This window comes from Python bivittatus, unplaced genomic scaffold (genome assembly GCF_059951505.1).
Source record: "Python bivittatus isolate LINGU-HERP-01145 unplaced genomic scaffold, Pbiv_v1 ctg000020_np1212, whole genome shotgun sequence".
Classification (NCBI taxonomy): Eukaryota; Metazoa; Chordata; class Lepidosauria; order Squamata; family Pythonidae; genus Python; species Python bivittatus.
Genome location: NW_028277030.1, coordinates 36,816,408 through 36,840,364, shown reverse-complemented (window position 1 = coordinate 36,840,364; position 23,957 = coordinate 36,816,408). Strand labels below are relative to the sequence as shown.

The 23,957-nt window shown below is 37.4% G+C and overlaps 1 protein-coding gene across 2 annotated transcripts in view; it reads left to right on the top strand.

Moving 5' to 3' along the window:
- The window catches only part of BMP5 (bone morphogenetic protein 5), a 56,724-nt gene extending 33,140 nt beyond the window's left edge, over nucleotides 1-23,584 (top strand). The window contains exons 4-7 of one of the 2 annotated variants that reach the window (XM_007431739.3): nucleotides 9,632-9,829; nucleotides 13,802-13,878; nucleotides 15,300-15,410; nucleotides 22,679-23,584. In XM_007431739.3, coding sequence (XP_007431801.1) covers nucleotides 9,632-9,829; nucleotides 13,802-13,878; nucleotides 15,300-15,410; nucleotides 22,679-22,828 — 536 coding nt within the window. In that variant the 3' untranslated portion in view covers nucleotides 22,829-23,584. The remainder of the gene's footprint in view (nucleotides 1-9,631; nucleotides 9,830-13,801; nucleotides 13,879-15,299; nucleotides 15,411-22,678) is intronic. The other variant, XM_025168902.2, reaches the window with a different exon arrangement.
- The last annotated feature ends 373 nt before the right edge of the window (nucleotides 23,585-23,957 follow it).

Here is a 23,957-nt window from a genome sequence, read left to right as displayed (position 1 = left end):
TTCATACAATGCAGTGTGTGTCTTTGTTTATCATATGTGTATAATTTTGATTAACTTGTAATGTGTTAGTAACAAAACCCAGGAATTGTTTCTCCTAGTTTTAGTGCTTCCAACACCCTAAACTTTATTCTATTTAGTTGATTGTGAGGATGGATTGAATCTTCTTGTTGAATTAAAATATATTCCTTATGGATTTCCATTGGGACTGTGATTTTTAATTTTAAATGAGTTTGACAGGGGATAAAAAATTGTTTAATATCACAATATATTGAAAGTAACTGAAAAAAATAGGTGCTCATCATAGTTTTGTATTTCCTTCTTGTTGAAAATCCTGAAAAAAACCCCAAGAGGCAACATGATATTGGAATACATTTTTTTCCTTGAAAATGATATTTGGTATCATAGGCATCATTTCTGCATGAAATATAGCTGATTTTCTGCTAAAACCACATTTTATATTGAATTGCAGGTCTAAAGAGCAACATAACACATATGGAATCTGTCAACATAAAATTTATTGTTTCCCTAGGGCTGTGGTAAATTAAGAAAGGATCATGTTTTTTCTAATACTCTTTTCTAAATGTCTGCATATATCTTTGTAGTAGTCCACTGGGTTCCATTATAATTTACATTTTAGGCTGAAGGTATTTGTGATTTTACAAGAGAAACCATCACTTCCAACTGATACAGAATGTGAGAGGTGAGCTGATGAATGGAAGTGTTAAAATGCATGCAGATGTAGAAACCATCTGAAAAAGTCTCTTGTATTATTTTTCCATATGCAGAGTATATCTATTAAACTTTTGATATATTCCCACTGTTTCAACACCCATGCTGTAATGTGTAATGTGACTTTTTAAAACTGAAGTTTGATTTTATGCTACACTTTATATTTCTCCATTTCCTCCTAGATTGTGGGATTAAATGCATTAAAATGTTAGATTAATTTCTAATAATTAATAATAGATTTATTTCTTCTAATAGTAGTAGGCACCAGGTTTAATTTGTAAGGCCAGGAGCCAAAGTAAATTAGACAGTGAGATCTTCACAATTTTTTTGTAAAAGAACGGAAGGGATGGACTGGAATCTGATTATGACCTTGGTGATTGTTGAGGAGTTAGGCTGTCCCTATTATTTTCTGGAAAAAAAAAAATCAGTATCTTGTGGCCTTTATAATGAGAAGCTCACATGTACCAGTATGATTTTCCTGGATGAAAAAGCATATTTTACCCTGTGTGGATATGGAAGGCAGGGCATTCATTGGGAAAATGGGGTTGGAAGAAGGATTAACTCTTCCTAGAGATCCAATCTGAATTCTCCTTCTCATGGTTATCCCCCCCCCCCCCGCCGCCCCCTGCCTTAAAAACAAACAATGAGAGAAAGATTACATCTAATTATAGATATCAGCTTGTTGGATCAGATTTGGCTCTGAGAATTTCACAGTATGGGAACTGTATCTATGGTCATGAGAATTTCACAGTATTAACATAGTCTCCATGGTCATTTTTCACAAGTGACTTATGGTATCTTCTAGATTCTTCCAACCATTTATCTGTCTAAATAACATTAATGAAGACAGGCTTTATATCACTTCAATGATGGCTAACTGATGCTATGAAAATACGGTAAGTCACTAGGGGAGAAATAGCCAAAATTGTACCAGTTTCCCCAGGGAATGCTCTTACTATGAGTTTTTAGTTTTCACTCTAGTCTCTTGCCCTCACCCTGCAGTGATTTAAGTGCAAGGCACCACCTTAAGACATTTGTCTGGCAGCTATGTCTTGTACTGTTTGTTTTATTTGATTTCCAGCTTTCTGTTTTTGCATACTGTATTGTCCCTACCAATACAGTATGCAAAACTACCAATGTGTATATTCCTCCACTTTGAGTCTAGTTATCGTATCCTACCAAGTTGGCATTGTATCTTTCTCATTTATTATACATAGCAAATTACTTTTCCAGCCCTGTTAAATATATGTCTGACTCTGTACAGGTGGTCCTCATTTAACAACCACTCGCTCAGCAACCGTTCAAACTTGTGATGGTGCTGAATGAGTAGTACTTACGACCAGTCCTTGAAATTCCAGCCATTCCAGCCATTGCAGTCATGTGATCACGATCTGGTGCTGGGCAACCAGCCTAGATTTCTGGCTGTCACAGCACTCCATGGTCACATGATCACAATTTGCAACCTTCCCTACCAGCTTCTCACAAGCAAAGTTAATAGGGAAGCCGGCAGGAAGTTGGAAGTTGCGATCAGGTGAGGTCCTTGCTTAATGACCCATGATGATTCATTTAACAATGGTAACTGGGGACTGCCAGAACTGCTGTTTCTAAGCGGTGTGCTCACATGACGTTGCATTTTATCACCGCATTGCTTAGCAATGGAAATTCTGGTCCCAATTTTGTTCAGTGTGGATTACCTATATATGAAATCAGACATGGCCCACGACATGCTGGTTTTCTTAATGTACAGGACAGAATGCAAATGCTATACTCCGTGCAAGAAATAATGATGGGGAGATGAGACCTAATTTAATATCATATGCCAGAAAGTTTAGTGTGTTGATGAAAAATGACAATGCGGTAAGACATTTCTAATACAGAAGACAGCAGCATTTCAGCTATGAAAAGTAGTGTATCTATTTCAAAGAATCGTATCCCTTTTTGCTTCTTTAATAAACTAATGATTAAGGGATCGTGTTTATTTTCTGTGCTGTTATATCTTTATAATTATTACAACAAAGTCAAATTGGAATCAAAAGAAAGCTTACCACCCTTCATTCACAGGTGAAGTATATTATATTGAAAGGTTAGTCCAAGTATTTCAAGAGTACATTTTGTGCAATGATTGCAACATTTTAAGGTTTTAAACAATACATCTTGCAGTACTGAAGGAATGTGTAAAGCATTCTGAAATGTTCATAAATCTTTCAGAAGGATTATTTTACATGGCTTTTGAAATATCATTGTCAACATGTACAGATAAAACCGCAAAGCAACTCTGTCAAATTAATGTAATGTACTTCTGACTTCAGTGAGGAAAAATACCTCATTTTTTAAAAAAATCCAGTTTTGGCAATAGTTATGATTAGCCTGTCTTTTTAAATCCAAAGTGAATAAATTCTCAGTATGATTTCATATGTGAGACTTTGAGGCAAGCATGGAAATAAGCTATGGTTTCATGCAGTCCTCATTTTGTATGGAAAGTAGGGATATGGGGAGGTGCAAAACTACAATGTCCAATCCATATAATCTCTCCCTGTCCCCACTTTAGATGGGCAGGTTGCTGCTTATACTTCACTATATAGTTTTCCACTTAGGAGACTGGAACATTTAGGGCAGCCACTCAGGTGTCTTTTTAGATAATTATTTCATATTTTTAATATGGAAATATAATGTGTGTGAGGAGGCATGTGTATAAAGTAGGATATAAATCTGAATGCCGCTGTTACTGCTGCTACTATTATTAGCAGTGAGAATGTATTTGTACACCGTATCTCACTTTTCCCCTAATCCTGGGTTTTACCAGACTGGTCATCCTAAGTAATTATTAGAGTGCTCTGATCCACCTTTACCAGAAGTGGTCCAACTTTGAAATGGACCATTTTCTGCCCTTGAAGACCATCTGGAAGCTGCACCTGGTCCAGAATGCAGCAACACGCACAGTTTTGGGTGCCCTGCAGTTCACCCCAGTAACACCACTGTCGCGTGAGCTGCACTGGCTCTCAGTTGCTTCCAGGGTGCAATTCAAGGTATGGTTATCACCTTTCAAGCCCTACATGGCACAGGGCCAGATTATTTGCAGGATGACCTCTCCCTGAGGTTATCTCCCGCTCTACTAGGTTAGATGGGGTGGGCTCACTGCTATTCCTCTTGCTTGCCACCTGATGGAACCTTGGAGGTGCACCTTCTCAGTAGCTGCCCCACCCCTTTGGAACAGCCTCCCACCTGAGGTCTGAGGGATCCCTACCCTTTTAGCCTTCTAGAGGGCTGTGAAGACCTGGCTCTTCCCCCAAGCGTTGGTCTAGGATGCGGGTTGAGCTGGGAGGCTGTTTGGTCTGGCACCTGGGGGGGGGGGAGGGTAATTCTCTTTTTATCTCTGTTTTTATGGATTGTTGTGAGCTGCTAGAATCATTATAGGAGACAGTCACCCATAGAAGTCCTGTAAATAAATAAACCTTTCCCTCCACTTTTTTCTGCTTCAATGTTCGATCACTTCTGATGAGATCAGAAGGGGGTATTCTGGAGTCAGAATGCCTCAGGTAGAATAAGGCAGTTTGGAGCTGTCTGTTTCAGATTCAAAATGATTTCCAAACCATTCAGTTCTGCATTTTTAAAAACTAGATTTTTGTTTTAATTACTAGAATGTTTCTATTTTGAAAGGTAGCCTCCCATTTTGATGAAAGCCTAAAAATGAATCAGAGTGAATTTATCTCCGTTAGAAGAGATTGTACAGTGTGAGACAAAGCAGTGCCTCCTTTCTCAGTACTATTTTATAAGTAACTAGATGTTGTACCTATTATTTAGTACTAAATAATAAGTACAAGTTTAAGCATAAAACTATATAAACAATGATAAACTCTTACCAGATTACTGAACTGGTAACATTTTATAAATTGTCTGCTAGCAACTTACCTGGATTTCTTTGTAAAGAAGGTGACATTAATTCGAGATTTAAAGTATTCAAGCATGGGAGGAACAGATTTCTTAATCCCTAATCTTGCTTTAATTTCAGTGCCAATGTCATTACAGATATAAAATGCTGTTTATGACTGAGCTAGTTGACTGCAGTAAGTTATGACATTTCAGGCCTATTACTTTCTGTGAAAAATTATGAAACTGTGTCAGTGAAAACGGTGACCTTACTTATTTGAAAATGCAGGTTACTTAGATAATTAAGAAGGTCTAGGTCACATGTCATTTGGGCTCTTTTGTAATCTCTGATGGAAGCTCTGCAGGTTGATATGGGGAGTTTTTCTTTTAACTCCTTGGAAATTCTTTTTCTTATGGATAAATGGACAAGACATATAACAAGATTCAATTAAAGATAGAGATTTCAGGGTAAGAATAAATTAATCATGTTAGTTTGACCGGGTGGGTAGCTAAATATTTTGTAAATTTACATTATCTTAAAATGTGATAAGTATAAAAAATGACAAGCAATTTCCCCCTATGCAAATGCTTGGATATGTGCTTTAAAGAAAATTAAAAACAGGCACCCTATATTCATAGTTCCTTTAGAACAAAATGATTTTTTTTTAAGTATAATTTTTTAATAATCAAAATTAATCATTTTTGCATTCTTCCAATTGCAAGAAGTTTACAGTGACTGCCTTAATAGGATTGATTTAAAAATGGGTTGGATATCAGTGATAGGACACTCACACACACAAACACACATAGTCCATTCCCACTCATCAACACGTTTCTTGCTTTCAATACATGGAGAGCTTTTCACTCATGGGAAGGCATGGATTGTATCAGTAGTTCCTGTTCTTCTGGACTCCATCTCAAGTGTGCAAGACATAGCCATTTTTGTTCTGCTAATTCTTTGTAAAGGAGAATCCCAAACATACATATGTGTGGTTGCAGCATTCCTGTCCTAGATCCGGGACCTATCGATGAGGAATGCTTTAATTTAGGTTCTTGTACTAAACAAGAGCTTGGATTCTCTGGCATAAATAGTCCCTTCCAACTCAGGAATACATTTAAAAATGTGGACTAATAATCCACAATAAGGTAAGCATTGATTGGACTATGCAAAATGATATCTGAAACCCTACATCTGGTATGCCCAAGGACTTGATCTTGATCAGAAGGCAACTGAACATTTTGAATAGCAGTTTCATAATCACAAATCCTTCTGAAAGGAACTTTGGGTTCAAAGATATTTGCTGTGCAGCATGCAAGAGTCTATCCTCTGGAACACAAGAAGAGATCTTCCTTGGGTACATGGTGCTAGTTGCACAGCTCTTTGGAAACTGGCCTTAATCAATAAGCAGAGGCTTCAATTATGAAACAGCTAATTTTGGAGGAGTTTCAAGATCAATGGAATAATTCTGGATTAAATATTTTAGTAGTTTTGCTGTATCATTCTGAGTTGTGTAATTCTGAATTTACTTTTATCTATAATTGTTGGGATTTATTTCCACATGCACAGACACACACACAGAAAATTAAAATAGAAGCCTTGGATATGATTGTAAAGTGAGGAGTAAAAAAAATCTGTTTCTAACACTCTATGTTGGCTCAATGAAAGATCAAGTAAACAGAAGATAGAGAGCTACATAAATTGCTTTATGTTTAAAGGATGTTTGGGCTTTAAGAGTATCTCTACATTTCTCAAGGACTTAAGTAAACTATAACTTGTGGGATCTTAGCTGTTATCCTATTGCCAAAGTCTGAAGGAAACCAAGCATTCTTTTAAAGGGAGTTCACATTGGTTTGGAACCTTTTTATTCCTTTTATTCCTTATTTTTGCTTATCACACAATATATACTTTAGTAAATTCAGAGTACTTAAAATTTCTCATATATTTACTCTATTTTCTGCCAGGAAGATGTTGATCTTTTATAGCAGTGTTCGCCAAACCCTAGTCTGTGGATCCCTATGGCTCAAGATTTATTTATTTATTTATCATATTTATATAGCCGTCCATCTCACACAAAGTACAAAGATTGTACTGCTAATAATGATGACAAGCCACTGAGTAATCAATCACAGTGTGATTTTCCACTGGTTTCCGTATGGGAAAGGGCGTTGAACATGCATTGTAGCAATTATGATTTTTTAATACCTGCACCAAATAAAAAAAAATGGAGAGAAGTGGCCAAAAATATTGGCTTCAACCACTGAAAATAAAAAGAGTAAAAGCATACTGTAAAAATGGAAGAAAAAGTAATGTTTTATAGATAAATGATCAAGGGTGCAACTCTATGGCCCTTGGATTAGGGTTAGGGTTTAGTTTCTATGAGTAAAGCAAGTATTTTGGGAAGATCGTCCTTTGATCAGCAACTAGAAACTCTGACAAGATGACTGCACTCAGAAGCATTCTAAAGATGTATCACCAATGCACCTAAGGAAGTCCAAGAAATGGCTGTTTCAATCAGGAAAGGAAAGAAAGGAGTAATCAAAACTATGTTGATGATGCAGCTAGGGACGACAAAGAAGTTCTCTATACATTTCACTTAGATGGAGGTGATGTGATCTGCCAGAAGAAAGTCTGCCATAGCATGGGTGGGTGTTGGTGAGTACAGTCCACAAGCATCCAACGTTTTTGGCTCCAACATTTGCACAAGAATATCTGTGTTTGGGAAAAATGCATGTAGAGAAGCATACATTAGAGAAAGTTGTGTTTGAAACTCTATGTTAGGGGAACATTCACTAGATTCAAGGACCCATCATTCCCCAGAAATGCCCCAAGAATGAAGAAAACCCTTTAAAAAACAAGACAAGCCAACTGATGGAAAATATTCTCCCCACAGAGATTTTTTTTTGCTATGTCCAGTAGAAGTAGTACAAGTCGAGCAAAATTTAGAAAGTGTCATTTTGTTCATTACGGTCTGAAGTAAATTACTGAAATTGAAATTAACCCTGGACTATTGTGGCCTAGCTTATTTATAATACTTAATATCATTTTTTCAAACTTTATTTGTTAAGGACATTCTCATTCAAGAGTGAATTGTGCTATGTGATTTCATAACCGTGGAGTCCTTGGTGCTCTCTGAGCTTGGTTGTTTACTTGCAGACCTTTTATTACCCAACTAGGGAACATCATCAGTGCATCGGTTGGATAATGAAATGTCTGAGGCAAGCAACTAAGCACAGAGAGCACCAAGGACTCCACAGTTCACCCCGAGATATAGATATTCTTTTCTATTTCATAACAATTGAACTAAAAAAGTTTTCAATTAATGTAATTATTCAGAGTATAAGCATCTAGCACACACTCTGTCACACAAAGCTTTATTTTACTTATTTATTTATTTATTAAATTTCTCACCTGCCCATCTCCCCCCGATGGGGGAACTCTGGGCGACTCACAACAAACATTAAAAATATAAATATATATAAATACATAAAACATCAGTTAAAAGCATTACTAAAAAGGGGAAGGAGAGTCTAAGAAGATGATATTATCTTATCATCTGGATTTATATTCCATCCTTTGCAGAATTCCTTTTGTTCTCCAGAATTAACAATTGCCTGAATATGTACTCACTTATTCTGCTCCTGAGTTTAATTTTCACAGGTTGTTTTTTTTTAAAAAACTTTTTCCGGTTTCTCTGTCATTGGATACATCTTAAACCAATTTAAAGTGCTACATCTGAATAAACACACTGTAAAAGTGTTTATGTACTGAAGTGGGTCAGTTCAAGGTATGGTATTTGGCTGAGACTTCTACTCTCTCCCTCCACCCGTCCCTGCAAAAAGGCTGCCAGGAAGGAGAATGTCTGAGCTGAATTAATACATTTGTTACAGTGGAAGTAGAATGGAAACTGCTTTAACCGCAAATCAAACTGCCTCTTTCAGTGATGCCAATGATAGAGGTTTTTCTCAAAAATATAAGCCCTGGCAAAGAGCCACTGTACGTTTGCCTTTAAAAAGGGAAGCCTAGTGCTGACTTGAGAAAGGCTTAGTCCTAGGGCTATTAGTAAATTCTCTCTGTAGTGAGAATGAACTCAGGAGCATGACTCACTTGAAAAGGCGGAGGCTTTTTTGTCCAACAGTTTGCAGAATTTCCTTTCTTCGATCCAACAATAGATCAGAAGAATTCTACTGCTAGTTGCTGTCCCCAGAAGAGCTCAGTTCAGCATTTCTTTACTAACACATTACTATTTAAAGGCTGGCCAGCGGTAATGCTTCTCCACGTACAGCTGCATAACTTCACATGGCACTGTCTCGCTTTCTGGCAGAATGAAGGTTCTGCATAATATGGGGAGACACACAACTCTTCAAGACGCCAAAACAAATTTTGTTAAGAGCCTGGGGGTTATTTGTTCGAAGTTCAGATAGATGGAACTTCAACGTCTTGGTTTTGACTTTCCCTTTTCAACTTTTTCTTCTGATACTCCGCACTTCCACCCCCCACCCACACACATGCCCTGGAGGAGAGTCTCTAATCTGACAAAGTGACTATTCAGACTTGACTGGACAAATATAATAAAGAAATATGCGCATCCCTCAGGAGTAAAATCAGAGTCAATCATGTAATATTTCACCCTCTATTATATATTATTCTTGAAAGACTGAAGCCTCAGCTGTACCTGTATGTCAGAGTCCTGACAAAAATTGAGTAATGCCTCAAAATTATTTATGTCTTGAAATATAAATATATACATTGCCTCCATTTCTCATTTCTCCTGGGGATGTTTTGGGCATACAGGATTCTTAATTTATTTTCCCCAGTTTCTAAAAACAGGATGATCTGACCTTTTTGCTCAGCTAACTTCTTTGTTGCCATAATGTGGAACTATAGCAGAGTTATTACACACTTTTGATACTGTAATGCCCACAAAAGAAGCTATTCTATGGACACAAACCTTATCTAGAATGTCATCAGTGTCATCCAACACAAATTAATGGATTTTGTGTCATGGTAGCTAATTTTATATCTCTTTATTTACAGGTCGCAGTATCAATGTAAAAGCAGCTGGTCTTATAGGCAGGCATGGTCCTCAGTCAAAACAACCATTCATGGTTGCGTTCTTTAAAGCAAGTGAAGTCCTTTTTCGATCTGTCCGAGCTGCCAACAATAAGAAGAAAAATCAGAATCGCAGCAAATCCGGCAGCTCACAAAATACTTCAAGAATGTCAAGTGTTGCAGGTAAGGGTGATCAGATGTCCTATTTTATGGAACCCTCTCCTACTGAAGAGGTGGTCAGAGGACATGATTCTGACAGTTGTCATTTCTTCAGGGAAGCTTTACTTCTAGATGGTTAGCTTAGAGTTGGTTTAATTGGCAGTTTAGATTCATATAGTCAAGTGACCATATCTTTGTGGACCAAGTGTAATGGTATGTGAGAAAGTCCTTGAGAAATGGGGCAAAGAGATGCTGCCTAGGGAACAGTCAGTGAAGAGAGAGCATAGCCCGCAGCTGCATAAAGGGCAGAGAAAAAGGTTCAGAGGGGATCCTCCCTAGCTTCTCAGGCTATAAAGGAGATGGTGGGAGATCTGTACTTGCAAGATTCTGTTAGTGTAGCCTTACAATAAAGTAGAATTAGCTTATCTGGTTGTGTTTCCTGTCTGGTCTACCTAGACATCAATCCTGCAAGTCTGAAAGTACAAATCTCCCACAGTCTCCTTTACAGCCTTCTGAGCCTCTTTCTCTGCCCATTATGCAGCTGTGGGCTATGTCCTCTCATATATGACCATTCCCTAGGCAGCATCTCTTCACCCCATTTCTCAAGGTCTTTCTCACATACCATTACACCAAGTTACATTTCAACCCACATTTCCCAACTCATCCTGTAAAACTGAACATATGACAAAAAATTTAAATATTGTATTATGTAACAAATGTTGCCCACATCCTACTTGCATTCTGACCATATTGTTTGTATGTGTTTGCTCTTTAACAGACTGGAAAATTACTTTCCCTTGCAGCAGAAAAAAAAAATTCAGAAGAAATGTAATTTAATTTGAACTCTTCATTGACCTGGGCACCATTGTGCCTGGGTTGTGCTATAGCTGGGGATTCACATGATTGAATATTCCATCCTGAAAACAAATAATTGTTCCAAAAAGAAAGCTAGAATGTCAGGAGAGCTCTGCCATAGCTTTCTCCATGATGGTTTTATTTCTGGGAAATAGGACTTCATTCATCTGCAGGAGAGCATGTCAACACATATTGTACCATTTTACCTGCAACTTGAAATAATATAGCCCCATCCCTAACTCACCTTTCTGGTGAGGCTTTCGCTGCAGAAGTTATTTTTGAAAGAATGTACCTAGGTTGTATCTTCATGCGATGCCTTAAGGCACATGATTTAAGTAAAGTGCATAGACAAATTCTAGCAGCATATCCTACATTTATTCTCAAGTGGCTTGAATACTTTAGGGTCTTGTGGTTGTTTGTGGAAAATTCTAGGCATGAATCAGTAGAAGTTGTGCTTTTAAATCCCACTGATTTATATGGAAGAGATGGAATTATGAGTCACTTTTATAGGTAACAATGTTTAAAGGTCACATGACCCTCCTTCTCCTTCTTTGTATTTATATTCCACCTTTCTGCTAAGAACTAAAAGTGGTAAACATAGAAGAGTCTCCTAATGTTATACGTGCAATCAACAACTCTGTGAGGTGCATTAAGATGAAACACGGTGGCTCACTCAGTAAGCTCCATGTTTGAACATGGATTTCTCCAGTCCAATGAACATTACATTACACTGGGTCTGTATGGATCATCCATTTTGTCTATGCAAAGGAGAAACTCTGTATCCGGTGTTTATTTTCAAAGAAGAGAGCATACACAAGAATATTTAATTTCAAATATCCTGTTTAGATAATGATAATGGCACACATGAGAGGTTATATGAGTGTCATTCTTCTGCTAACATATTTATAAATAAGATAAGAAAAATTATTAGTTCACATAAAATAAGAAAAGGCAACCCTTTTGTTCACATAGACTACGTACAGTGATGGCACCAAGTGATTGGTGGTTGCACACCAGTAGGATCCACACGAACATATTGATCAGCCCTCTCACAAGTAAAACACACACTCATTTCAATCCTATGGAGATGCAAACATCCTTACCATGACTTGTATACTGGCATTGTGGCTAGTTCTGTAGTAGAATATATACTACTATCAGTCCATTAGGAAACATCTGATGAATATGTTCTGATCACACACTCCATCACGCAGTGCACAATCTTCAGCTTCAGTTGTCATAAGAGCATCTCACCGATGAAAATAATTTTGTGTGATGTTTCTGAATCTGTGCAGATCATAGCCATGCCTTCAAGCTGGGGGAGCAAGTTGCTCACAGGTAGGCTCCACTGCTTCAATACCATAAAAATCAACGGGATTTAAACAGATCAGTAGAATTTCACCAGTTTAAGGCTGGAAGCAGACATTATATTAGAAATCCTCTTACGGCTGCTGGCCTATTTCTCTTCTCAGTGATGTCCTGCAGAGGACAATGGGTGACAGTCCCATGCTTCTTCCTGAGTTGCATTGCTGCCAGAATTGGAGCCAAGTTGATTAAATGACAAAAAAATAAAAACAAAAAAAACCCCCAACCATTTCGTCATTGAAAAATGGAGCAAAAATCACATCTGCATTGAAATAATATAATTCAATGTGATTTACTCCCAGTGTGTGTGTATGATTGCAGCCCAACAGTATAATTTAATTCATCATTAAACCTATACATATTCTGTGATGTTATATTCAGACTCAGATGTCTTTTCTTTTCATCCTCTTTTCTCCTGATCTATCTCAAATATTCTTTGCTTGTCTATGGGTATTTTGACAAGTTTCGAATTTGATTTCTTTCTCTTCCCCTCAGAGACTTCCCCCCCCCCCTTCTTTCTGCTCCAGAAAGATTTATTTAAAGGGCTGGAGGGCAGTGGCCAACTCTAGTTCCTAAATTATTTGGGTACGAACTTCATTCATCTGTAATGTCCCATGGTTTTGATTCCTAGCAGAATAAGCATATGGATAATTGAAGCCCCAGTCAATGAAATTGGAATATTGGCACCAGATTCTGTAGAGTAAATGTCACCCCAGCCATTTACATGGAAGGTAATATAATGTCCCACACTTCTCTCATCTGGCATGTAGAAATTCAAGGATGGAATATGGACTTGGTTTAGTATTTTTGCATTCAAAATAAGCCTGCGGTCAAATGTAATTCATTTTTCTTGAGATTGGATATTAACCACTTACAGTAGTTCCATGTTAAGTATGCTGGAATCTATACATTTTTTTTCACAGCCAGACAACGTTCATCTGTTTTCAAATTGTGTTTAGCCTTTTTAGGACTGTGGAGAAGTGCAAAGTGATACTTTGGGCCATTCTGGAGACTTTTATTTTTGGGGGGGGGAATGCATGGGGAGACAAGAGTTTTTGAAGGGCTTCTCGGTATGTGTAGAACAATATTTTTCCACTGGTATGAATATTTTTCAGTTTTCCGAAAAGTGACTGGCAGCTGCAGATCCAGCATGTTTTCTCTCCCTCTATCTTCTGTACCAGAGAGGTAGGAATAATCTGAACATTTAGGAAGATGAAAAAGGAAAGGAAGCCACAAAGAAGTGTCACTCAATAGACAGAATGTACAGTGTGTAGAAAGCAACTTTATATTTAATGTATATCACATCACTGAACGTTGACATTCCTTAACAATAATGCAGAGACAAAGGAAGTATTCCATTCTGTCTTATTGATCTAAATTCATCTGATTTAAAAGTAAACTGGAAGCCAAGTCAGACCATGAAATTACTGAAAAATTGCCACCTATTAAATGCTGAAAACCATTTTGCACTCTACGGAGTAACCATATCATTTGCACCAGCTGTACTTATTAGGCATGTGGAATAATCAGGAAAAGGAATGGGTGGGGTTGATGTGGCTTAGGTCATAGATTCAATCAGTTGTTCAAGAGAAACCAAACAGGACAAAACTCTTATGAATCGATTCCAGCATTGAGCATGATGGTACAAAACATCCTTTACACCATGACAATAATATCTTCTGGAAAAAATAGTGAATGTTTAAAACTGGAACAAATAATGTATGTTTAATGAGTGCTTAAAATAAGTAATTGTGCACTGTACTTTTCTTTCTGCAGATTATAACACAAGTGAACAGAAGCAAGCCTGTAGAAAACATGAACTCTACGTGAGCTTTCGAGACCTGGGGTGGCAGGTAGAGACAATGTTCAGTTTTAAGTATCATTCTCCTTCTTCTCATATACATACCTACACTTTGGGTTAGGCAAAGTGCAGAAAAAGGGTAAGAAGGTAAGAAGGAGTAAGAAAAAGAAAGAAAAAGAAAAGGAAATCTAATTACATCTTGTTTACACCATTTATAACAGAATATATGTTATGTACCTCTCCGTATCCTCTGGTTGATGCAAACCATCCGTGCTTCCAACATGCCCATATCCCACTTCATAAATTACCTTTTTGTGCTTGAAACTTCACATTTTTTTCCTTTTTGAAGATCACATCAGCTCCACACAGCCATGACTTTCATGGTCTTCCCCTTCTTTTCAACCCATTCTGTCCTCTGTTATATTTTTGTTGAGCGATTTGATCCTCATTCATTCTCTCTATAGGACCAGATCATTTCAACATGCTTATTTTGTAGTGATCACTCACTTTTGTATTCAATCCATGTTCTTTCCTCACCCCATTCCTCTTTGACCCTATTTCTCCCTGTCTTACCTCACATACTTATATACCCCATTCTTACTACACTCATTCACTTTTATGTTTCTTCTGACAAACCCAGCTCTCACTTCAATATAGAAAAGTCTGGGGGTTATTGTGCGGTTTAGAGGTTGTCATGTTGAATGAGGACAGGAAACTTTATGTTCTTTGGGTGCTGAATCTGCAGAGGAAAAGCAGCAATGGAGAGCCCAAACTGCCCTCTCTGGCCATTGCTTTTCTTTTGAAAATCATACCTTACTCTGCGTTCTGCAGCTGTTCAGTAGCACTTGGCTTTCATAGGCTGAGATCCCTCATCATATTATGCTATTTTGGCTTAGAGCGATAGGTGAGTCCAGCCATTCTGGTTTGTATACTCAAGTTTATGGTTTGAATTATGTGTAAGCCAGACAACTGAAGTTTCGTTAACAAACAATAGTAAACATATATCCTAGCTTACTTAGTGTATGAGGTCAGCTACTGATTCTTAACTGTTGTTGAATATGTATGTTAAAATCAGAACAGATGGAAGTTCCTAGCTGACTTAGGCTGACCTTGAAAAAGCAAAACAGGTTCAGATCGGTTAGTACTTAGAATGGAAACCATCAGAAAATATGAAGACTTTAGGCTAGACTGGAATGTCGAATAAATATCCCAGATGAAGGCAGTGACAAAGTTCTTATGACCTTATTATTGCCAAGAAAACCACATAGACAGATGACTTGAGGGAGTCTTTACCTTTACATATGTCAGATCTTGCGCAGTAGCACATCTGAGGATACAGTGCTGAAAATCATAGCATATGTCTGAATGTATGTGGAATTTCAATTTTCAGGTATCTTTCAGGTGTACACACAAAACTGAGGGATGATTTCACATGGGAAATTTGCATTTAAATATTTTATTTCTATTTTTTAGGATTGGATTATAGCTCCAGAGGGTTATGCTGCATTTTATTGTGATGGAGAATGTTCATTCCCTCTCAATGCTCACATGAATGCCACAAATCATGCCATAGTACAGACTCTGGTATGTTTACATTATATATATATATATATATAAAATCTATTTATCTATCTATCGATCAGTCAATCAAAGAGATTCAGTGGAGCTTCATTTAAATGAACTCAGTTATGAGGAGATACAGCATCCTAGACATACAGTGAGAGGAACATTTTAAATATCTATTTGGTCCTATTTTTTAAATGTCTTTTCCTTCCATAGGAGCTTTAAAGAAAAAAAATATTTAGAAATATTGTATGCTGTGCTAACATTTCATTTCAAGCACAAACCAAGTGCTATATTGTATTTCCAAAGGAACACCTGTAAGCAGTGATGCACTGATATTAGGATTTTACAAATTGTGTTTTTATTCGTCCCAATACTTTCTATTTTTCCTTGGTTTTCCTATAATATTTTTAGGGTTAAACTATCTCAAATCTCTATTTTTTTTTTATGTTGCTTAGTCTTTGGACAGATGCTCCCTTTAAATATGAAAAATGCATTATTGCTATTTCTCCTCCTCCTACCCTGAATCAATCCACTGCAGGATAAAGTCCTCTTCACTGAAAGCTATGGACTGGTCCAGTGTGGGTTGGTAGACAGATGGTTTTGTTTTGTTTTTTTTACTTTCTAATCTAGGGCTATGAGAGAATGACTGGTTCAAAGTCAGCTTTTATGCCTAAAGGAAGACTAGAACCTGGTCTCCCTACTACTAGTCCAGCACCTTAACTACTACAGCACACTGTCTTTTTCTCTCCATACACACAACACACACACACAAACACAAACAGTATACACAAAAACCCATACAGTGGGGCAAAAAAGTATTTAGTCAGCCACCACTTGTGCAAGTTCTCCCACTTAAAAAGATGAGTGAGGCCTGTAATTTTCATCATAGGTATACCTCAACTATGAGAGACAAAATGGGAAAAAAAATCCAGAAAATCACATTGTCTGATTTTTAAAGAATTTATTTGCAAATCATGGTGGAAAATAAGTATTTGGTCAATATCAAAAGTTCATCTCAATACTTTGTTATATATCCTTTGTTGGCAATGACAGAGGTCAAACGTTTTCTGTAAGTCTTCACAAGGTTTTCACACACTGTTGCTGGTATTTTGGCCTATTCCTCCATGCAGATCTCCTCTAGAGCAGTGATGTTTTGGGGCTGTCGCTGGGCAACATGGACTTTCAACTCCTTCCAAAGGTTTTCCATGGGGTTGAGATCTGGAGACTGGCTAGGCCACTCCAGGACCTTGAAATGCTTCTTACGAAGCCACTCCTTCGTTGCCCAGGCGGTGTGTTTGGGATCATTGTCATGCTGAAAGACCCAGCCACGTTTCATCTTCAATGCCCTTGCTGATGGAAGGAGGTGTTCACTCAAAATCTCACGATACATGGCCCCATTCATTCTTTCCTTTACACAGATCAGTCATCCTGGTCCCTTTGCAGAAAAACAGCCCCAAAGCATGATGTTTCCACCCCCATGCTTCACAGTAGGTATGGTGTTCTTTGGATGCAACTCAGCATTCTCTCTCCTCCAAACACGACGAGTTGAGTTTAGACCAAAATGTTCTACTTTGGTTTCATCTGACCATATGACATTCTCCCAATCCTCTTCTGGATCATCCAAATGCTCTCTAGCAAACTTCAGACGGGCCCGGACATGTACTGGCTTAAGCAGGGGGACACATCTGGCACTGCAGGATTTGAGTCCCTGGCGGCATAGTGTGTTACTGATGGTAGCCTTTGTTACTTTGGTCCCAGCTCTCTGCAGGTCATTCACTAGGTCCCCCGTGTGGTTCTGGGATTTTTGCTCACCGTTCTTGTGATCATTTTGACCCCACGGGGTGAGATCTTGCATGGAGCCCCAGATCGAGGGAGATTATCAGTGGTCTTGTATGTCTTCCATTTTCTAATTATTGCTCCCACAGTTGATTTCTTCACACCAAGCTGCTTGCCTATTGCAGATTCAGTCTTCCCAGCCTGGTGCAGGTCTACAATTTTGTTTCTGGTGTCCTTCAATAGCTCTTTGGTCTTGGCCATAGTGGAGTTTGGAGTGTGACTGTTTGAGGTTGTGGACAGGTGTCTTTTATATTGATAACAAGGTCAAACAGGTGCCATTACTACAGGTAACGAGTGGAGGACAGAGGAGCCTCTTAAAGAAGTAGTTACAGGTCTGTGAGAGCCAGACATCTTGCTTGTTTGTAGGTGACCAAATACTTATTTTCCACCATGATTTGCAAATAAAATCAGACATTTTGTCTCTCATAGTTGAGGTATACCTATGATGAAAATTACAGGCCTCTCTCATCTTTTTAAGTGGGAGAACTTAAAATTCTAAAATAATTAGAAAATGGAAGACATACAAGACCACTGATAATCTCCCTTGATCTGGGGCTCCACGCAAGATCTCACCCTGTGGGGTCAAAATGATCACAAGAACGGTGAGCAAAAATCCCAGAACCTGCACAATTGGTGGCTGACTAAATACTTTTTTGCCCCACTGTGCCTCTGTGTTGCATTTATAGGTGCACATATGTACATATATGTGTATATAGATATATACCCTAACACCAACAATCTTTTTATTCTGCTTGGAATTATTCAAAGCATGCCTCTGGGGGCAATGTAATTTGAAAAACAAATTACTCATATGTTAAAGTATGATTCAGAAATCATCCAGGTCTTTATATGATGATCTAACTACTCTGAAAAGGTCAAACCTTTGATTTCAATTTACTTAGTCCAAGAAATAATCATACTAGATTCACTGATTACAACGCTTTTCTTCTATCATGCCTGAGAGTTGGTCTCAAAGACCCCAGGTATGTTGAGAATGCAAATAAACATATTTCCAGTGCATGAAATGTCACTGTAAAACAATAACTGAAAGGTCGTTCTGATAAGCAGTATGTCCAAACATTAAAATCTTCCAGGCTTTTATTTTGAATTTTTCCATTCTTTACATTACAAAAGTCCCCCCCACCCCCCAGATTTAAATATAGTGCTGTCTGGGTGTTCCTTGAATTACAGTGTTGGATGAATTCCCATTGGTTGATTCAAAATGGAGTCAGCAACTGTAAATGTCACCGGATAACTTTTTTGACAGAGATAACATTCTTCATATGTTTTATAATTGTTTTTGTCATTTATTTTAAATATTACTATCCATTATGCAAGTTCCAAAGCAGAACACAATCCCAGTATGTAAATTGGCGAATCTCAATTCATTCTTAGTTAGGTATACCTCAGGCTCCTTTATCACAAGATTAGCAGTAAAATGAATAGGGCTGAAAATGGATTTACCCCCAGATGCTGATTATAGTAGTCAAATAAAACTATATGCTTGTTTATTTATTTAGAACACTTACGGGCTGCCGGTTCTCCTGAGTATTTTAGATAACTCATAATCATGAGATAGTAGTAATCAAAACATATTTAATGAGGAAATTAGAATTTTTAAATATTTTAGGATTTCTGAATGGGTTACCCATCCTATCAAATCACCACTCTTACTGTTAAAATAGGATTTATAACAACTGACTTTCCAGATTTTGGGGGAATACAGTATAGTTGGAGAGTGGTGGTCGTGGTGATTTATACATCTACTGTGCTCCAGCTACATTACTGGTTGAAAGTACAGTTTCTCCAATATTTTACACCTATTTTTAAAAGTCTGTTTGTAAAGTTTATTTTAAAGTCTATTTTAAAAGTTTCTTCTTTAATTTGTACTACAAAAACAAAAGCAAAAATAGAATTAATGACATTAATTTAAAATGTAATAAAGGGTTACACACTTTAAAGATTGAGCCATTTTTGTGCTTTCTTTATTCAATAAAACAGAGAAAAAGAATAAAACAATAACAAAAGGGAAAAAAACATAATACAACAACTAAAATTATATACATGGGTTTCTCATTCACACACACACATATATATACACAAACAAATGTTGCAATCGGTTTCAATAAAAGATGACCTCATGTCCACACATAATCTGTGTCTATAGGTAACTTGTTCTTAAGTTGCAGCTGACATCATATCTTCAATCTCCTGAGTAATTGGCTCCAAAAATTGGGGCCTTGTTTCACAGCCCTTGGTTGCAAGTTCAGATGATTTTAAATTAATTCCAACTTTAAAAGAGATGACCTTCATGAGACAAGGGAAGCTTTAGGGCAAATACTGTGTAGGTATATGTTGATATGAATAACTCACACCAGGTTCCCAATCCCTCTTCAGATCTACCCAGGCTTTGCCTTGAAGGCAGCATCCTCCTCCTTTCTAAGGAAAACCTTTGCCATGACCTTTCTTCTTTTGCCATTAATTGCTTAAAAGAGATGTTCACTCAGTCCAGGCAAATTCCAGCAAACAAGCAATATTGGGAGAGACGGTTAAATCGATCCTAGAACGGAATGCCAAGAGCAGTTGCCATCCTTTATACTAATATATTGTCTCACTTTCCAAATATATCATGAGGTATTCACAAGCAGGACACTGAGTGTAAATGCAGCCAGTACCTTTCAGAAAGAAGAAACTGAGGGAGCTTGGTTGTCAACTTTTCTCCAAGTGGCATCCTCTAGCTTTGTGGGATTACAGCTCCCATAATTCCCAGTCAGTGCACAACCACACCTATTGAATCTTATGGCAAGGTAGTCCACTATATTGTAGCTGAGGATATCTGGTTAGGAAAAGCAGGGATTTCCTCTGATTGTGTAGGCATTACTGTTTATTGCAGAAAGATTTGCGTAGCCCAGCTGTTTCCAGCAAGATTTACAGGTCTTCCGATATACAAGTTAATTGATCACAATCTGAGAGATTTATTTATTTAGTATATTTATATAGTTTTATTTGACTATATATTATGCATATATATAAATATTATTAATCAATATATATGTGTGTGTGTGTATACATCTATATCTATATCTATATCTATATCTATATCTATATCTATATCTATATCTATATCTATATCTATATCTATCTAAATAAATAAAGTTATTTAGAGAGAGAGATATATATACTGTATATCTAAATAAATTTATTTATTTAGCATACTTTTATAGGTTTCATCTCCTTTCACCCTTCCTACCTACAACAGAGTCAGGGTACAGATGGATGATGTATGGCCCTGAGCGTATGCTTGATGTTGTAAACTTGGGCATTTCTGGTAGAGTTGATTGAACTTACATAAAGTATTCAATTATGAATTACACTCCAGTGCCAAAAGAAAAGAGAAGAATCCAATTAATCTTAGTTTTTGTAAGGTATTCTATTAACCAACTTCTAATGATATGCTAATCATGGCTTCTGGCTGTGAACATTTAGTATGGTAGATGTGGAGTTTAATTCTTCAATTCAGTTTTAAGCAGAGGAAGAATTTCAGGTCAAAGGAGCTGCACTTAGCCATTTAAGAGCTGGGAAGAATTGTACACTAACCGCATTATTTTTTCTTTAAATTCTGGCAGCCTCACTACTGACAAATACTCTTATTAATCTGTTCCATCACCAGAAGAGAATGTCTGAGAAATTCTGAAATGAAAGTCATATTTTACATGGCTTCACAAGCAGCAATTGTGGCATCAAATAAAACCAGAGACACATATTCCCAACCATTTCAATCTTCTTTTAACTATGATGTATTAAAGGATCAAAACATTCTCATGTTAAATTTTTATTTTGGGCTTCTGGTTTATTCTAGAAAGATCTCCACAGGGCAAACTATCTCTTCTTGGTAACGGCTCTATAAAAGCTGTCTCCTGATGGCCTGTGCTGGCTTGTAACGCTTCTGAAAAAACGGCTACAACAGCTTTTAACAGTCTTAGCAAAAACAAATGAAGTCTGTTAATGCTGAAACCTTTATTCAGGCTTTAATCATCTGTTGTCCTTTCTCTTACAGTTCCGTCCTTTCTTTCCAGCATACCCAACATATGCAGGATAATATTTCTAACTTGATTACAAGTACAATGTCCCTGCCTTTCCTTTCTCCTCCAGTGTTCCCAGTACCTTTCCCAGTCATGTCCAGAAGTGTTGCCTCCCTCATGGTTATCCAAGCCTGTTTCACTCAATGCCTCTCTCTCATCCTCCTCCTCTGCACTCCTGAGTGCCTCTTCTGAGAAGCAAGCCTCTGGGCTGGGGCTTTACTTCACTCCTGGTGAAATGAATGGAGCACAGTTATGTACTTGCTCCAAAAACCTTCATCTTTTCTGATTTTATGTGCTAGATTATCCTCTAAGGCAGCAGGTAAAAGTAAATACTGAGTTGGACAGAAAGGAAAGAATATGAAAGGCTGGCTTAGCTAGGACATTCTCATTTTTGTTAACTTTGGCTGCTGTGTTCTAAAAAAGGGAGGGTAGAACAATTGAGCTACTGCGTACTACTGGTTTAAAGTACGTTAATACACGCAATGAGGCAAAGACGCAAATGTTAGCAGTTTTCTCCACCCAGAACAAGCTATTTATAATTAAAATGTGCTTGTCCCAATAGAGGTGAATGTGCTTGTCTTTGTATCCCACCTACCACTTTTTCACAAGAAGCACAGGAAGTGTAAGAATTATTGTCAGACTAAAATTTGGGGTAGTGGTTTAAGGCACCAGTCCAGAAACTGAGAGGGTGGGTGTTCTAGTCCTGCCTTAGGCGTGAAAGCTGACTTTGGACCAGTCGCTCTCTCTCTGCCCTAGGAAGAAGGCAAGGGCAAACCTCTCCCAAAAATCTTTCAAAGAAAACTGCAGGGATAAGTCCAGGCAGTTGCCAGGAGTCAGTAAAGTCTCGAAGACACCAAAACAAAAGGAAATAAATCCTGTAGTCCTGTCTGCATGATTAACTTCATGGATGAGGGAGGATTTGACCCCAGGTTTCTAGCACAATGTTAGTATTTTATCAATTATGCTATCCTGGATATTTAAAACGATGGGAATCAAGAGATTATCATCTTCTTTCATTTATGACTATATGAGCAGAATATGGTGTCATATGATTTCACAGACTAGCACTCAGATAAACAATTACCTGTGCTAAGTCTTATCCATCATAACACTTTTTGCCTTTAATGATATAGATGTAATTTAAGCCTCACTAAACCTATAAGTAGCCACAAGACAAATTTTGGAGTTTGTTGATATTCTTAGTAAAAGCATGATACGCTGTTCGGTATAAAACATTAAAATCAGAACAATGTGACTATGACTCTCCAAGCAAAAAAGTATTGTGTGTTATTGCTAATTATATGAGTAACTACAATTGATCGTTGTATGAGTAAAATCACATTGTATCTTCTTGTCTTTGACTTTCAGGTCCACTTGATGTTCCCTGATCACGTCCCAAAGCCTTGCTGTGCTCCAACAAAACTGAATGCAATCTCTGTCCTCTATTTTGATGACAGTTCCAACGTTATTCTGAAAAAGTACAGAAACATGGTGGTGCGATCGTGTGGTTGCCACTAGAATTAGGTGGTAAAAAAGAATGCCGCAAAGTGGACACTCAAATTTATCCAGTTTTTTTTTTTAACTATTTTTTCTTTTTTGGGATAGAGAAATTGGAGTGACCATTTCACAATATTTCTCCAAGAAGAGGATCAGTTCACCCGCATGGTATCCTGTCACAACACACGCAAGGCTGCGGTCAGGTCCTCTTTTTGCCACCTCCCCACCCTCTAGGTGCGGCTTCATTTGTAGACATTTGGGGAAGGAAATGTGGTTGTCACAAAAGTCGAGTAAAGAAAACCATAAACAACATTAAGAGAAACCCGTGCAGTGGCATTTTTTTAGGGAGCTGAGAAAATTAAAAGGAAAATAGAGTCCCCCATTGTGGGGAGATGGGCGGGGACAAGTTAAATAAAAAAAAGAAAAAGACGCGACAAATTTAGATTCCAGCTCTAGAATGTACAGTACAGCCAAAAGATACCCCTTTATTTTCTTTTTCTTTTTTTCATGGAGAAAATAAGAATACTAGATACAGTAACTTAATCCCATTTATGTCACATCTCTTTTCATGTACAGTATAATGTACATAGTAGCTTTTATTTATTTAAAGGTATATAGGTTCTTTTGTATGAATGTCATTTCAAATGCTTTATTGTATAGGTTTATCTTAGTATGTAGTAGAACATCGAAGGCAAATTTTTAGTAATCATACTGAGATTTATTTCATTTTATAAAATAAAGCCTTTGTATATTCTCTCTCCACCCTCCCTCCCTCCCTTCCTCTCAAGGTAGAAAATCCAGAACTCCTGTGACTATTTTATATTGTTAAAGGAAATTGAATACATTTGGCTACATTGTGCCAATGAAAACTTTGGCAGGCTATTTATTTAGAAAAAGCACTGAGAAAAGGTTTTGTGTTTTTTTTTAAATGCTTAGCTAAATACAATTCTCCTTTTAGAAGTTCTGCCCCATTAGATAAAGTAAGTTGAACTGTGTTTAAATAAACACATGGTAGCTAAATGCAGTGGGCTGAAAGATCGCACACAATTGTCGCAGCTATTTTGTCTAGAATAATCAGTGTAATCCTCGGAGCCATATTCCTTCTCTTTGCTCGTGGGTTGCAGCTTTTTCTGGAGACACAAAGCTTTGG